We start from the raw sequence: 12,864 nt of genomic DNA, 5'->3' as shown, positions 1-12,864 counted from the left end.
TATAACAAATATTTTTTCTTTATTGCAGAATTTGGCCAATAAAAGACCGCTTAGAACCTAAGAATAAGGTACAAACTATTTTTTTTTACCTTCCCAGGACTTATTTATGTACTGGTTTATGGCCTGCCTCTGTTCATTTGAAATCACACCCCTAGGTTGCGGGTTTTGTTGTTGGACAGGAAATTTTTCAGTATTGGTCAGTAGCCTGAAATGTTCCCTATTCTGTATGCTGTCGTCTGTGATCCTGTATCTTCAAATCCCTTCTTGTCTCTTCCATCCATCTCGCGGTGTTTTTTAACTTTGAAATTTAATCAAAAATTTTCTTCTTTAGCCTATTGCAGTTCATTCTGTAAATATGACCGTAAGACTTTCGTTCCTTCTTCCTTATTGTGTCTCTGATTGTATCTATGTTTATGTATAGATCTTTGTTTCTTGTTTTCATTTAATTGTTATCTTCGTTCTTTTGTGCTCCTAAATTTTTGTTTTCCTTTCCTTTTTATCCAATTATTCTTGTTCACTTCTTTTATTCCGTGTAAGGCATTCACAGTCGTAAAGTGCTTCTGCTTAGATTACTGTTGTGTGGTGTTTAATTTGTGCCTGGAATGATAATGACCTTTTATTAAATCGGTTTTGCGTGAGTTTGCGTGCTAATTCCATTTTTTTCATCTTTCTTTACTTGTGATGTAATCCATCAGATTGTATCCATTCTCCCAAATCCCTGAACTTGTCAACTCTTTCGATGTTTCTGTGTTGTGTTTGTAAATGTTTTTATCTGTTGTGTTTATGTTCAATGTATTCCGATTTCTCATACGATTTATGTAATTCTGTTTTACCTGCAATTTACTTAAGTGTTTCTCTCATTAACTTTGGATCTGTTTTGTCCTTACAAATTACTGCAACATCGTCACCAAAAACGAGACGTTTCACATCAGATCTTCGATCTCCTTGCCATATATGCATTCCTTCGGAGTTTTGCTTTTGTAGTTCTTTATCCCACTGTCTCATTTCCTTGTCTAAGACCAGATTGAATAGAATCAGTGAGAGCTCGTCGCTCTGCCGAACATCTTACCCTAAGAATTTAACTTCGCCCAGGAATTTAACTTTCGAAGTTGTCTCTTCGGTTAATTGCGTAGTGGTTTTGTCGATACCTGTTTCTTACAGTGTTATGAATATTGTCTGCAGAAGAGTAGGCTTTTTTGCAATCAATTAGTGTAACCACTGTGTTAAGTTGCGTATTGTTCTGATCCTGAGGATTGTCTTGAAGTTAAAAAATTGCCCTGGTCACGATCTATTTTTTTCTGGATCTCGGATGGTACTCGCATATTGTGTGTTCCGTTTGGTCGTGGACGTTTATCAGTAGAGCTTTGCATACGATTTTGTATGCCACTGGATGTCGAGATATACCTCAGTAATTGTTGGTGTCTGTCCTGTCACCGTTATTATATAGCGGGTGCATTATGGCTTGTTTCCAATGGTCAGGTATGCTTCCTTTCTCCCACCAATCTTTAATAACCTGAAAAATAGTTTTAGCTGCCCACTTCAAGTTTCCAACTCTCAGCTAATATCCTGTCTTCACCTGGCGCTCTATTGTTTTTCAGCTGGCCATTGTAATGTTTAATTTGATGCAGTGGTGGTGGATGTAGAGAGGGATTTTCTTTGAGGCTGTCTGAAAATTAGTCATGTTGGTTCCTCGCAGTTTAGAAGATTTTTGAAGTATTTTGCTAGTAACTCGCAGTAACCTAGTCCTCTTCTGAGCCGTACATTCATGATTTCTCTAACGTTTTTGTTTGGTTATTGCCAGATGATCTAGTTGCCATGCACGTAGGTATGTATTGCGAAAGAGGAGGTCTTCCTTCTCCTCGGTTATTCTCTGAAAAAGGTTGACAGTTTTAAGTCGAACTGTTTGCAGAAGTTGATGATCCTTTCTCCATTTTTATTGCTGCGTTTGTATGCAGGAAAGTTTCCCTCTATTGCCTTGTATTTCTCATCTCTGCGGATTTGTGCGTTCAAGTTTCGTGAAAGTAGTTTCATGTGGTGTTTTGGTATTTCTGACGTCTGATTTTCTACTTTTCCCAAAACTGCCCGTGTTTGTTGATCTAAACGAGAGGATAGAGTTTCGCTCCAAGTGGATGCAAAACTTGTTGCGGTTTCTTTTAAAATCCATTGACAATGGAAGCTATCCCGGGCATAGTGACTTTGTTTATTTTTTGTGACCTGTTTCCCTTTATAGATACCGTAGCCCACTGATTCAAATGCATTCTCCTCTCCGTATCTGGATTCCTGACGTGCTAGTATGACTGTGTTGCGTGTGTTTCCCCCTTTATAGATACCGTAGCCCACTGATTCAAATGCATTCTCCTCTCCGTATCTGGATTCCTGAAGTGCTAGTATGACTGTGTTGCGTGTGTTTCATCCATATATAAAACTATTTTAAAAATAATCTTAAAGGAATAACAAATCAGTCTGCTTGTATACTCTCCAACTATTCAAGATGATCCATTACTAAGCTGCTGAAGTTGGGCGTTATTTCAAAGTTTATAGATTTGATGTATTTAGATTGCGCGTATACCATTTCTTCCAATGAGGAAGTAAATTAGCTTTTGACAAATTCATCTGACCTTTCCATTACATCACACGCTCTGTGTGAATGCCTGAACGGTGAAGTAAGGGTGACAAAAATTTTAAAAATGTGTGGCACATCCTCATATTACTGTTCAAAGCAGTCACATTGGGGTATTCGTCACACCTATTCAGGCTGGTTCAATTTCTGGGACTTACTTCTTCATTATTAGCCATTATCACATGGGAAACCTCCACGGGCGGTTAAATACGCACCACGAAGGAATTATTCGACTGAGACGGAAATCGGTAGATGTGATGATATACCTGGGCAGACAAACAGACAATTACAATGTCAGAAAAATTGCATGATTTGTTCAAGAGAAAGAGCTTCACACATTGAGCAAGTCAGCGACGCGGTGGTCCACCTGTCCACCTCTGATCCTTATGAAAGCAGTTACACAGGGTGGTCCATCTGAAGTTTTGGATTGGATTATCTGAAAAACTATACATCGGGTAAAAATAGTGGGCAAGACAAGTTCGTAAGCTCAAAGGGGGACATCAAATGATACTACACGTGACTTTTAAATCTTAAATCGAAGCACCCATTTTTTATTGCAGATTAGGATTCTCCATAAAAAGTAATCTAGTTTTGTCTGAAACATTTTCTTGAACCATTGACAGATGGCGCTGAAATCGAGAGAAAAAGTAAAATTGTGGAAGAACTGATTTATTTAGAATTATCCGAGAAAGACGCATCAACTCGATAAAAAATGTTCACCAATTCTTACGTTACGTCAAATTAAGCTATTGTTGTACATGTACTGTATCCTACTTTTAGCGTTACCCTGGAACGACGACATGGACGTAGTAGAATGATGTTCCCATGGGGTGCTTCATTAGTGTGAGTCCCCTTGCCTCTCACTTGTTGGGGTGCTTCATTAGTATAAGTCCCCTTGCCTCTCACATGTTGGGGTGCTTAATTAATGAAATTAGCCATGAAGAAATTGTTAAAAATCATTCCCATTTGCTTCAATGCATAAAGTCAATCGTCTGCGAAAGTTGTCCACAGTTTTGAGCAGCACATCCCGTGGTATGGCTGCACACGCTCTTCGAATGCATTGATCCATATCGTTTAGGGTTGTGGGGTGTCTTTCATAAAAAATATTTTTTAAATAACCTCACAAGATAAAGTAAAGATATGTTAGGTCTGGTGAACGTGGAGGCCACTGAACTGGTCCGCCGCGTGCTATCCACCGACCAGGGTACCGTAAATTTAAAACGTTCCCCACATTTTTAGCATAATGGGGAGCTGTTCCGTCCTGTTTCCGTCCTGTTGGAATCACATTCGTTGGAACCACATCGCGGATAAGATGTAAATAAGACTCCCCATTACCATTTCGGTCAAAAAAATACGGTCCTATCAAGAAACCGTTTAAAATTCCACACTAGACCATTAACGATCATTTGTGTCGATTGTCAACGGGTCTGTGCAAGTGTGCATTGGCAGGGAACCAATAATGACAATCATGACTATTTAATTCGTCATTGTTTTTGGATGTGGCTTCATCGATGAACATAAAGTATCTAAAAATATCATTGTCGCCTCTTATCATTTCCAAGGCCCATTGGCAGAAATGCACGCGTATTTGCATATCTTTCGACGTTAATGCCTGTGTCAGTGTGATATGATACGCATGATCTTTGTGTGCCTTCAAAATCCGCAAAACAGTAATTTCGCTATTCCAGTTTGTCTCTGAATCGCACGACTACTCTTTCGGGATCCAGTTCAAGACAGGCGAGAATGGTAAGGGTACGAGCGTCATTTTCATTGTATTCGCGATGACGAGGTGGACGGTGCACGTATCCATTTCGAGCTCGTTGAGTGCAATTTCGAATAATGTTTTCGCTTGGATGTCGTCTGTTTTCGGAAACGATCCGCATACAATTGCGCAGCTCCAGCGTGATTGTTATGGTATTCACCTAAAATTAACATCATATCAGCAATATCTGTAGGAGGATAGTGAGCCATGTTTCGCTAAACAATAATTTACTTTCGTCAGTTGATGTTTACAGTTCACAATCTGAAAGTGAAGTGACATCTGATCGCATTGCACCGACCTGTATACTGATCCATAGTTCGCAGTTTGGCCACGGTAGGGCCACAGTCTGGTGAGTAATGCAGTTGGGAAGATTTAAAAGTCATGTGTAGTATCATTTGATTTCCCCGTTTGAGCTTACCCACTATTTTTACCCGATGTATAGTTTTCAGATGGACCACCCTGTAGATCATCTTCAGGGATCTCGTGTCAAATTATGTCCAACTGGCTTGTTAGATCGTCAAAATCCTGATCTGGTTGGAGGACTCTGCCCATAATGCTTCAAGCGTTCCCAGTTGGGGATGGATTCGGCGATATTGCTGGCCAAGTACGGTTTGGAAAGGTCGAAGGCAAGCAGTAGAAACTCTCGCCGTGTGCGGGCGGGCTTTATCGTGCTGGCATGTAAGACCACGATTGCTTGCTATGAAGGGCAACAAAACGGGGCATAGAATATCGTCGACGTACAGTAGTGCTGTATGGGTACAGTGGATGACAACCGATGGGGTCTTACTATGAACAGAAATGGCACCCCAGACATCACTCCTGGTTGTCGGGCCGTATGGCAGGCGACAGACAGGTTGGTATCCCAAGGCCATCTGGGACGTCTCCCGCCACGGCTTCGGCCTGTAATCTTATTATCTGGAGCAGCATTGTCTTCAGTGTTGAACCCGTTTCGAACTGACCAGATGACCAGAGAGAATATGTCTGGAGAAGCCACGGATGGCGATGAGATACCTACGTAATTCGACCGCCATACTGCCCGGCATCCAGGAATGATGGTATGGGGTGCCATTTATTTTCACATCAGGACCCGTTTGGCTGTCATCCACGGCACCCTTACAGCATAGTGATAAGTCGACGATATTCTGCGCCCGTTTTTTGTTGATCTACTTGTTAAGCCATGCTGGGGCTATATTTCAGCAAGATAATGCCCGCCCTACACGGCGAGAGTTTCTACTGCTTGTCTTCGTGCTCGCCAAACCCCGCCTAGGCCAGTAAGGTTGCCGGACCTCTCCTCAATTGAGAACTGGAGAATTGGAGCATTATAGGCTGGGCCCTCCAGCCAGTACGGTATTTCGAAGACCTAACACGCCAGTTGCACAGAATATGACACGACATCCCTTCTCTTTCTCTTGGAATGAATCGTCCAGTTATTCTGAAACAGTAATCATTTGTTTCTCTGCACATGTTCATCATGTCTGCCGATTTCAGTTTCATTCGTGTAATGCCTTCGCAGTGCGTAATTTTTTTTTTGTTAGAGTGTATTTAGGTTAATGTACCCTACCATGTAAGGGTACATTACCGTGTAAGATAATGGCAAACTCCTGATTTTATTTAATTATGTCAGTTTGACAGCAAAGTTGTAACCTATTTAAAAATATTGTATAAGCCACGAAATAAGCTTGACTAATTGCTTGTGGTCACTCCAGTGAGCAACACTATTTCATTGCGAGTATGGTATTAATGGCGAAAAGACAGATATTGCCTTGTGCGTGTGTGTGTGTGTGTGTGTGTGTGTGTGTGTGTGTGTGTGTGTGTGCGTGTGTTGTATTAGATACTTACCGCTCAACTAAAGCAGGTAACCTACATGGCAGTCATGGCAACAGATTTGCTTTTAAACTACCGAAAGAGGAATCTGCTGTATGGGTGATGCGTATACAAAATACGTTTCTCCCTCAGTTATGAGATTATACCCCTTCTCAAAGCTCATAGTAACTGATCAAGACGGTCCCTAATGGTTCCACGCTGTACATCAGAGCAAAAATCATGTTCACGCCAAAGGGGTGCGATCCCGTTCAGTGGGGTTGCTAGCCTACGATGTCCTCAGGGAAGTGTTGAAGCGTCCCAGAGGTGTCAGCATTGTCAAAGAATGTTAAGAAAGTCGCTCTTGCTCATCGTACCTCGATCTGTAGTGGGAATCAACGCCCTTGAGAAAGGGGTGGTTTCATTGATGACTTTGTTGGTATCCCCTGACACCTTCTCGTGTCGATTCTGAGCGTCGGTGTGTCTGAAATGTTACCCTCGGCCACTCACAAGCAAACCGAGTGATTTCAGTTCTAGGTGTCAAGTTCTGACCTAAGTGGCAGAGACATCAAAAGGAGTGAAATGTGGGTAAGATGGGGGCTTGAGATCTTCACAAGGGATGATACGTCCTCGGGGACTTTAGTTCGAGCTGTGGTGAAATTGGATGCCAGTGTGATACCATTAACCCACCTTACACCTCGCGTGAACTTCTGAGCTCCGGCCTTTATTGCACGTGCGTCGACACTTTGCTGTTACAAGCGAGGATCATGTCGCAGGACACAGTATTACAGAGGAAGACTGTAGGCACCTTGGAGCCAAATTTCAAACGTTAAGCGTGCAATGGGAGACTTACGGGGTTTCGTAAACGTTTCCCCTTAATAGTGTTGCACGATGTACTTTTCCTGCCTTTTTGGTTATACATGAACCTTGACTTGGGATGCTAATTTTATAACATGTCTCATTTCGGCTAGTGGTATTTGTTTACTTTAATACAAAGTTCTCGTACTTATGGCATTATATATGAATTTTTGATTATTTTTAAAAAGTTAATAAATGGTACTACATTTTTTGTGTGTTTAAATAAATGAAAAATTGCTTTTTATTTAATTTTATTGAATCTCTCTCTCTCTCTCTCTCTCTCTCTCTGTCTCTCTCTCTCTCTCTCTCTCTCGCGCCTGTCCCTCCCTCCCCTCTGGTTTTCACCGATTACCGATAGATCAATTCCAGTGATTGCCGAGATAACAGAAAGCATATAACGAACAATTTTTTAAAATGGTTTTGGGCCTCATCATTTGCCTTTTATGCATATACTGTCACCTGCTGAAAGTACCTTTCTTCATAAATGCCATCATGCGTTAATTTTTGAATTTTGTAACTAATGTTTCATAACACGTATCGTCGTTTCAGAATCTATATGTTACAGTGGAATTTATCTTGAGGGTCAGTAGGTAACCATTCATATGATTTCTTCCTTTCCTACATCACTAAGCGTTTTGGCATTGCGGTCAACACACGAAGTTCACTGTTAAGGAACAAACAGGAACCAAAAACTGAACCGAAAGCTACTTATTGCCACTCAACGAAAAGTGAATATCTGAACGGCAGTAATAGTGCCGACAGGTGATTGTTTCCGCCAAAACTGAAAGCGGACTGCGTGTTTCCACTCGGTTGCCCCCACAGACTGGTCTCATTCAAAAGAAGAATGAATAACCAAACTTACACACAAACTTACAACCGACCAAAACGACTGTTTTCGTTCATTCGTTCCAATCACTAAGATAATGATCAGTGCAGAACTGTCTCCGTTTCACTGAATCAGGAAGTTTGTTGATCATTCCAAGGTTTTACATTTTTACAGTCGCACATTCAATTACATATAACTTTTAACTACAATTTTACCCAAGTTGAACATAATAATTGACTCTTAGGTCATGAGAACACTATTAAATGGATTTCTTTTTTAAGCAGAAGTTTCTAAAGAGAAAGCTTCTAGTCTCAAATTCGTCGTAAATCTGTACAAAAGCGTCTTAAAATTACGTTGTTTCTGCTTAACATATGCATGCTCTCTGGCTACAGCCTTCAAATAATGTTATATGTTTTTTTTCCCCTGTAGATGGACAACATTAAGCAAGAGCCTCCAGATGAAGTCCCATCTCCTCCCTCGGGTAACAACAATAACTGCAGCAATGACAACACTCACAATAACAACAACAATTTGAAGGAGTGTGATGACATGACAGAGGGTGATGAAGAGGATGAAGATGAAGAGATGGATGAACTAGAAGAGCGAAGGAAGGATGAACTTTGTCCCCCAGAGCATGATTTGCGACGTATTCAGCAGTTTCACAGTCCCAGTCCAACTGAGCAGATGGGGCCCCGTATTCATGGACATGGTAACCCACCACACAGCCTAGGATTTCCTTTGGTGTCTAATTCAATGTTCTCCCACAGTATCATGTACATGAGTCACTATTTACCTGGACTGTCTCAACCACATCATGGTCTTGGTCCACCAGGTACTCCACCGACATCACAGGTGTCTGCTCCTCCAGCCAGTAGCAGCAGTGGACTTAACTTGTCAGCATTATCAGCATCTGCGGATGAGAGACGTAAGCGTAATCGCACTTTCATTGACCCAGTGACGGAAGTACCACGGCTCGAGCAATGGTTTGCACTGAACACTCACCCTTCGCACAACCTCATTCTGAAGTATACTGAGGAGCTAAATCGCATGCCTTACAGGCAGAAATTTCCAAAACTAGAACCAAAAAATGTGCAGTTTTGGTTCAAGAATCGAAGGGCCAAGAACAAGAGACTCAAAATGTCATTATTTGATACTACTCCTCCTGGAAGTCACCAGTACAGACATCAGTCACCACCTGGTCATGAATAAATTTATTCATTGTATTTATTAACTGTTGAAAATGGAACATTGTTCTCTACCAAGTGGTAAGGACCAAGTAGAGATTTATCTCATGTTAAAATATTTGTTGATTCTCATTACTATATGTGCCAGTGAGAATGGGACAGCTCCTCTATAAACTTAATGGAGAGGTGTTTTTGGTGTTAATGCCTTAAATTCAGTTTGTAATGAAATGCAAAGGAGTTTAAATGGTGTATAAAGACTGGCAGCTAACTACCTCTGGTAAGTGAGTGACATATTTAACAAGATTTTGTGCAGTCTCCTCTGTGAATGTCTTGTAGAAAAACTGTTTCAATACTCTCATGAAATGCCATTCTCAGTATTAAAGTTTCATTATGTCACTGAGAGCAATGTACTTAGACCCACATGTTGTTAAAATTTTAAGCTTTTTATCTTTTTATGACTGCTACATTTAAATTCACGAATATTTAACTTTCTCAATGTTGTTGTTTATGTTTATATCACTTGTGAAATTTACTTTTTATGTAGGTGTTTAGCTTTGTTAGATACTTAGTTCTTTGTTATAATTTTGAAATGTTTTAATGTGGAAATTGAATGAAATTTTCATGTGTTACTATTATCAAATACATACATTTTACATGGATTTCATATATTATCAGTCACTGTAGACAGGCACTGAACAAGTTGAATCCTCAAATTTGTAACAATAATAAATATTCCATAGCTGCAAATAAAAGTCATATCCAAAATTGTGTAATTACAGGTATGGGTTGGACTGAGTATAAAATTCTGTTGCTGTTTTCATGTGAAATGTCACCAAGATGTATTCAAACTTTTATCAGCCAACATAAATGATTTATAGTTTGACATACCAAATATACTAGAAGCAAGTTCCTTGCACCTGTTTATAACTCAGCTATCTTGTCTGAGTTATTGTAATTTAAAATTAGTTATATGCATGTTTCAAGATTATTGTGCAAATATTGAAACCAAAGATTGAGTTTTTTACAAAACCTGTATAGTGTATGTGGATTATTCTACAGGAATAAACATACTGAGAACTAAACATTGCATTCTGTCAAAGTTGCTAAGGTTTATTTCAGTAATATAGCACTGGTATTATTTTGCTTTTATAACCACAGTATTTACTTACATTAAAAAAATAAAATAACACTTTGCCACCCTCACAATGAAGCACACAAAACATTTTGGTATAGACATCCACATTGCCACTAGTAATATTGTGGTGAAACTGACATAAATACGGCAGTTCAGTCTTTTTATTTTTTGACCTGTGACAACTTGCAACTAGTTTATACAGCAACCTGTGAAATGTAAAGGAGATACAGACAATTGTGACCTTACCATATTATTAGTGACAAACAAATATTCATTATATTTTTCAAATGTGGGACTATGCGAATGATTTTCTAGATTTATACCATTGGTTAAGAAAGGCTGTTAATCATGCCTGGAGGGAGGGGTGAGGATAGGGGAGGGAGCAATCACAAGTGTAGTTGTTTAAAGATAAAAGTAAGTAATGTATTTTTTTATTATATGTTCAGCCTCAGAGCAGACAAATGTTACCATTAACAGGGTTTACTTATTTCCCAATGGTAATGATACCACCTGTATGGCCTGATGCTGAAATGCATAAACACACACACACACACACACACACACACACACACACACACACACTCCTTCAACAACATCATGTTTATCTCAGTAGGTGAGCCTTTAAGAGTGAACAGGCATAGCTACACATTACTTACATAACCAGTGCAATAATATTTTACAGTTCTTTCACTTAAAAGAAACTACCTCTGAATTATTATGGTAATTTTATTACTTGGTTCTCCAAACTCAAACTTTCTTCTTTATCGTCTGTTTGTGGCTCTGATTGCATACTCTTATTATTCATTACAGTCCATACTGCTTGCTAAAATTTGCGTAGTTACCACCTTGTTTTAGTGAAGGTCTTATTTTGAAACTTCCTGGCAGATTAAAACTGTGTGCCCGACCGAGACTCGAACTCGGGACCTTTGCCTTTCGCGGGGAAGTGCTCTACCATCTGAGCTACCAAAGCATGACACACCTGGTACTCACAGCTTTACCTCTGCCAGTATCTCGTCTCCTACCTTCCAAACTTTACAGAAGCTCTCCTGCGAACCTTGCAGTATCCTTTCTTTCAGGAGTGCTAGTTCTGCAAGGTTCGCAGGAGAGCTTCTGTGAAGTTTGGAAGGTAGGAGACGAGATACTGGCAGAGGTAAAGCTGTGAGTACTGGGTGTGAGTCGTGCTTCGGTAGCTTAGATGGTAGAGCACTTGCCCGCGAAAGGCAAAGGTCCCGAGTTCAAGTCTCGATCGGACACACAGTTTTAATCTGCCAGGAAGTTTCATATCAGTGCACACTCCGCTGCAGAGTGAAAATCTCATTCAGGTCTTATTTTGTTTGTGCACACTGCTCCAGTTTCCTGTTCATATACATCCTCTGCCATCTGTTTCTCCTTTGTCAACCAGTCTTTTATAGCACTTCTAATTAAGAAAAATAGTACAGTCATTAAGATGTAGGACACAATGCTCAAACTTGTTATGTAGAGGTCAAATTCCTCATTTGATTACCCAAACTCAGCCTTTGGTATTATCTCTAAAGCATGGCATTTGCTCGCTGAGTGATGTTCGTGCTGTGTCTATAAGAATCAACTGAGAGGTTTGGCACAGGAGATGAGGCACAAAATTTACAATTATGGAAGCACTGGAACACAGGCACCGTCTAGCAACCCCAATTTTCCTCCATATTTCCTAAAAGCACTGAATATGACTTCTTGTGCTAAACCACAGCAGAGGCCTGCCCCTGCCCCCCCCCCCCCCCCTCTTGTTTAGCTTGAGTTACTACTTTAATCCTGTTTGTACTATGGTCAACATGGTATTTGTTATAAAACTGTTTCCTCCCTTCCTTCCAAGGACTGGATCCTTAATGAAATGTATTTGCAAAACTAGTGCCAAATAACTTCAGCAAGTCACATCATATTAGTATTTAGGGGTAAACTAAGAAGTGATATGAAATGGGATGATCACAAGAAACAAGCAACACGGAAGAGAAAGGGAGACATGAATTTGTTGGAAGGGTTTGGGGCAGAAAACCACATACAAGCCTGTAGTCTGCTGGTAGACATAGGAGCTGACATTGAATGAATTCAGAGGCATAATGCTAGGCTAGTATTAAGGCGGTGTAGCTAATACGAGAGAGTAACTGAAATGTTTGGCAAACTTAGATGAGAATTCTTGGAAGAAAGACAATATAGATCCCGTCAAACAATGTTGGGAATATTTAGAGAAGCTACTGAGGAAGAAGTCTGTGTCACCATTATTCTGCCACCATCGTATGTCTCTCATAAGTATCATGAGAAATTAAGAGCCCTTACAGATGCACATAGATAATCATTTCTCTCTTGCTCATTAGGCAGACAGAATAGAACATACAATCGCTACATCTACATCTACATCTACATCTGTACATTACAAGCCACATTATGGTGCATGGTGGAGGGTACACCCCCATTTTTTTTCTGTTCAGTTACAAAATGCTTTGCATGAAGGACGATTGCTGGTAAGCCTCCATGTGGGCTCTAATCTCCCACAAATTTTAACTTCATTATTTTTTTCTGAGATACACGATAATTTGGGGTGAAACTGACCAAAAACATTAGTTTTTAAGAGACATATCATCCATTTACTGTAGTCATATCACAACACAAATTCTAAGTGCTAACTCTATAACTTCAATTATGGTGTAT

General features: G+C 40.1%; 1 protein-coding gene across 1 annotated transcript in view; it reads left to right on the top strand.

The window, feature by feature from the left end:
- The window catches only part of LOC126455687 (uncharacterized), a 647,280-nt gene extending 637,219 nt beyond the window's left edge, over positions 1-10,061 (top strand). Inside the window, exon 13 of the mRNA XM_050091455.1 lies at positions 8,296-10,061. Coding sequence (XP_049947412.1) covers positions 8,296-9,075 — 780 coding nt within the window. The 3' untranslated portion in view covers positions 9,076-10,061. The remainder of the gene's footprint in view (positions 1-8,295) is intronic.
- Positions 10,062-12,864: the final 2,803 nt, after the last annotated feature.

The sequence above is a fragment of the Schistocerca serialis genome, chromosome 1, assembly GCF_023864345.2.
Source record: "Schistocerca serialis cubense isolate TAMUIC-IGC-003099 chromosome 1, iqSchSeri2.2, whole genome shotgun sequence".
NCBI lineage: Eukaryota > Metazoa > Arthropoda > Insecta > Orthoptera > Acrididae > Schistocerca > Schistocerca serialis.
The sequence above is the reverse complement of the archived record's forward strand: the minus strand, read 5'-3'. Positions and strand labels throughout refer to the sequence as shown.